The 4185-nt window shown below is 66.2% G+C and overlaps 1 protein-coding gene across 2 annotated transcripts; it reads left to right on the top strand.

The window, feature by feature from the left end:
* The first annotated feature begins 247 nt into the window (after nt 1-247).
* Nucleotides 248-3776, top strand: BARX1 (BARX homeobox 1). Of its 2 annotated transcripts, none has more exons than XM_032635506.1 (4): nt 248-513; nt 2253-2544; nt 2632-2711; nt 3112-3776. In XM_032635506.1, exons 1-4 carry the CDS (start codon nt 291-293, stop codon nt 3402-3404), a joined length of 888 nt encoding a protein of 295 aa, XP_032491397.1. In that variant the 5' UTR covers nt 248-290; the 3' UTR covers nt 3405-3776. The 2 variants fall into 2 exon arrangements, with proteins under 2 accessions (XP_032491397.1, XP_032491398.1); XM_032635507.1 differs by having other exon boundaries at nt 2627-2711; nt 3112-3417.
* Nucleotides 3777-4185: the final 409 nt, after the last annotated feature.

Below are 4185 nucleotides of genomic sequence, written 5' to 3' on the forward strand. Positions count from 1 at the left end.
CCTGGGGGGTGGGGGGCGGCGACGCGAGGCGGGGCGGCCGGGCGGGGCGGGGCGGTGACGCGGGGCCGGCGGGGCTAGAGGCGCGGCAGAGTGGGGCGGGGGCGCAGTCCCGGGTCCGACCGGCCGAGCCCCGCGCGCCCCGCCCGCGCCCTGTGCCTCCGCCCGGCCGGCCGGCGGGGGAGGGGGCATGAACCGGCGCCCGCGCGCCGCCCGGATCTGCGGGCCGGCCTAGACCCCCGCGCGGGCCCCGCGCCCCAGCCGCTGCCGCCGCCAAGCCCCGGGGCGCCGCGATGCAGCGGCCGGGGGAGCCGGGCGCAGTGCGCTTCGGCCCGCCCGAGGGCTGCGCCGACCACCGGCCGCACCGCTACCGCAGCTTCATGATCGAGGAAATCCTCACAGAGCCTCCGGGGCCCAAGGGCGCCGCTCCTGCCGCCGCCGCTGCCGCCGCGGGCGAGCTGCTCAAGTTCGGCGTGCAGGCTCTGCTGGCGGCGCGGCCCTTCCACAGCCACCTGGGTACGTGCGGGGCCTGGGGCCGCGGGGCGCTGGCCGGGCTCGGCGGGAGGAAGCGAGCCGCGGCGTCTCTCGGACGCAGCTCCGGGAACGCAGGCCCCCGACCGTTCCCTCCGCGCGCTCCCGGCGGGGAAGCAAAGGGGGCAGGCGCTGGGCCGCGCAGAAGCCAGGCCTCGTGCCCGTGGGCCAGGCCTGCCGGGAGGGCATTCGCTCTCTTCTTCGCTGCGACCCTGCGGTTTCCAGCCCCGAGGAGTCCAGGCCCGGGGACCCGAGCCCGCATCCCCATCGTGGGCGCTGGACCAGACTGCTAATGTCAGACTTCGGGTCAAAGCGACCTCAGGCCGCGGGCGCCTGGGCCTTCCCACAGAGAGCTGGCTGGGAGTGGCCGCGGCTGCCCAAGCCGGGAAAGCCGGACCTTTGGGAAAGAGGCCCGTGTCTCCGAGTGCTATGCTGGGGGCTGACGCTGGCCCGAGCCAGCCCGGAGGCTCCCAGAGCCCGGGGTCTCAGGCTGGCGACGAACCGACCTGTGCTGTAGCACAGAGCCCCTTGGGCCTTGCCTGGGGACAAGAGGCTTGCTTGTGAGCTGCTGCCCGAATGGCCCTTCTGCTCCAGGTCGGCTGCACCTTGGCAGAGCTTGAACCAGCAACTCAGGCTTTTTCTGTCCCTTTCGGTTCTCTTCTTTCCTTGTCGGGGCCCTGTCTTGACCTTCTGTGCCCTCTCCACTGCACCCCTTCTTCTGGCCTTTCCCCGTCTCTCTCCAACCGGCCTCTCTCAGTGGGGTGGGTCTGCCCTTCCTTTCTCACCTTCCCCCAAGGATCCTTTCTCCCCTCTGGGCTCTCTCCTCATATTCACCCGCACATCTTGCCTGGGCCCTTCCCGATTCCATCGGGGCTAGAGCACTCACTGGTAGTGAGATGGCTATCTGGGCAGGGAGCCCTCCTGCGTTCTAGCGTGACCTCAGCCCAGGGAGCCGACTTCCTCCACATGCAGTGACCCTCCAGCCAGTGTTCCGCCTGCCTGGGGGGCCGCAGGGCCAGTTTGTTCGTTTTGAGTCCAATCTCTGCTACCTTTTGCCTCCAGCTGCACGGTTAATAATTCGTTTGAAGCGGGCAAAAAAAAAATCGTTTAGGACTAATGAAAACTGAAACGTCTTCGTGGGGGAGAGTCTAAACGGAGAAAACAGGAAGAACAAATTTCCCATTTCTTGGGATGCTTTGGAATTTCCGGGAAGCGCCCAACTTCACCCCTGCTGACAACCCGCTGTCTGCCCCTCAGAATTGGCTGTTTTGCCCTGCACAGAAGAGCAGATGTGCTTCTTCCACTGAAACTCTTCCCCACCCCACCCCCGAATGCAACAAAGCCTATTTAGTTGGGGCAAATGCTTATCTTCCTAACTCTGTGCCGTTTTTTCTTGGTTTCCCTTTTCCGTGACACATACTCTATGTGTTTAGGAGCTTCGACCTTGTTCATTGAGAATCCTGAAATCTCAGAGCAGCTGGGGCCTGGAGAATGCCAGGCAGAGCCCGGGTGGGGGAGGTCCCCTTCCCAGACTCTGGGGACCCGGCGTCGAGGAGGTTCAGCCTAGGTGCCTGGCGCAAATCTCTCACTTCCCGGCCAGCACGAAGGTTTTGTGTTGGGGTCACCGGCTGAGCGAGAGCTCTCGGCTAGAGCGCATGGTGCGAGGATCTCCAGGAGGAGGAGCAAGGCCCGAGCTCACCCGGCTCCCCACTCTCTCCCCGCAGCCGTGCTGAAGGCCGAGCAGGCGGCGGTGTTTAAGTTCCCGCTGGCGCCCCTTGGCTGCTCCGGGTTGGGCTCGGCGCTGCTTGCCGCGGGGCCTGGGCTGCCCGGCGCTGCCGGCGCGCCGCACCTGCCGCTCGAGCTGCAGCTCCGCGGGAAGCTGGAGGCGCCTGGCGCCGGGGAGCCGGGCACCAAGGCCAAGAAGGGGCGTCGGAGCCGCACCGTGTTCACCGAGCTGCAGCTGATGGGCCTAGAGAAACGCTTCGAGAAGCAGAAGTACCTCTCCACGCCCGACAGGTAGCGCGGGGCCAGGCTAAGCCCAGCGGGTAGGGGGAGGGGGGCTGCTTGCCCTGCTGAGGGTGCACCCCGCTCTTTCCAGAATAGATCTCGCCGAGTCCCTGGGTCTGAGCCAGTTGCAGGTGAAGACGTGGTACCAGAATCGAAGGATGAAGTGGAAGAAAATAGTGAGTGTTTTTGTGGCATTCTGCGCCCTCTAATTGCGGCCGTGCCCCTGTAGCCTTCTTCAAGAGCTGCTCCACCATGGAGACTTATGCCCAACCCTCCCGATTCCCTCGGTGCCTGGTGCCCAGAGGGACCCTCTCTGCTCTCTGTCCCACTGGGTGCCCTAGCTCAGCTCCTTTCGCGCTCCCTGAACCCTCAGGATTCCTGGAAGACTTGAACCCCTCTGCCGGACCCTTTGGTCGCTTTTCCCTAGCAGCGCTCAGACAAACGGCCGCCATTTCCCGGGGGCTAGGCGCGGCCTCGAATGGCCTCGTTGGGCTCTTCAGGCCCTGCCTGGGCACAGGGCGCGGGGGTCCCCGGCCCAGTCCCAGCTCAATGCGGTGCCGCCCGTCTCCCGCGCAGGTGCTGCAGGGCGGCGGCCTGGAGTCTCCCACCAAGCCCAAGGGGAGGCCCAAGAAGAACTCCATCCCCACGAGCGAACAGCTCACGGAGCAGGAGCGCGCCAAGGAGGCGGAGAAGCCGGCGGAGGCGCCGGGCGAGGCCGGCGACCGGAGCCACGAGGACTGAGCGCGGCAGAGGGTTCGGGCCCAGGGAACCCCAGCGCAGTCCGCGGCCCCCAAAGCCCGCCGGAAGCCGCGAGTCGGCCCTTCTGCGTCCACGCCGTTTGCTTTCTAAACTTTTTATTATTACCTTGAATGCGGACATTTAGGGGCCAAACAAGGAAGGACAGACCCTGAAGCCAAACCCGTGCGCTCGCGGGCCTAGCCTGGAAACACGTCCAGCGCGGCGGAAGGTCGCCTCCTCTCGGAGCTCGCCGTAGCCAGGCGCTCCAGGAGCATTCACGCCCCGATCCTATCCTGCACCCCCCAGTCGCCTCGGGCCGCCCCCCGGGCCCGGACGCCTCCAGGCACGCACCCGCTTCCGCGCGTCGGGGGACCCCGCGGCCCGGCGCAGGCCACCACGGCCCGAGATGGCGCCCGGACAACCCGACATCGCTGGGGCCCCTACCCCTCTCTTACGAAGACGGTGATTTTTTTTCCAATAAAATATTTTATGACACAGCGGGACTTGATGGGGGGGGCGGTTTCTGAATCCGCGACGTTGGCAGGGGGGACGCGGCGAGGTAAGAGGGACACGCGCAGTGTCTTCTGAAACATCCTTTCCCCGGGCTACGTGGACTTGAGCCGTGACCTGCTCCACCTGGTCCGGGCCGGGCACGCAGGAAGCTCGGTCTCTGCAGGATCCTAGGAATCGCTTCCACTCTGAGCATGAGGGCCACTCTGAACCTCCTGCCCTTCTCAGCCCAGGGCACTCCAGACGGTAGCAAACGGGCTACACAAGGGTCGCCAGCCCAAGGGCACCGCGGCGCTCACTCCGGAAGTTGCCCGGGGCTGAGAGCCGCCTCCTGTTGTTGGTTCAGTCTCCTGGGGCTTTAAGGACTAACTGCGAGGTCCTTGAGATTGTACGGGCCAGCCC

Source organism: Phocoena sinus, chromosome 6 (genome assembly GCF_008692025.1).
Source record: "Phocoena sinus isolate mPhoSin1 chromosome 6, mPhoSin1.pri, whole genome shotgun sequence".
NCBI classification, from domain to species: Eukaryota; Metazoa; Chordata; class Mammalia; order Artiodactyla; family Phocoenidae; genus Phocoena; species Phocoena sinus.

Excerpts from the sequence above, each read along its gene's own strand:
- BARX1 (XM_032635506.1), top strand. The coding sequence starts at position 291 with ATGCAGCGGCCGGGGGAGCCGGGCGCAGTGCGCTTCGGCCCGCCCGAG. Across the intron at positions 514-2,252 it reads GCCCTTCCACAGCCACCTGG|CCGTGCTGAAGGCCGAGCAG; the intron begins GTACGTGCGGGG and ends CTCTCCCCGCAG. Across the intron at positions 2,712-3,111 it reads GGATGAAGTGGAAGAAAATA|GTGCTGCAGGGCGGCGGCCT; the intron begins GTGAGTGTTTTT and ends TCTCCCGCGCAG.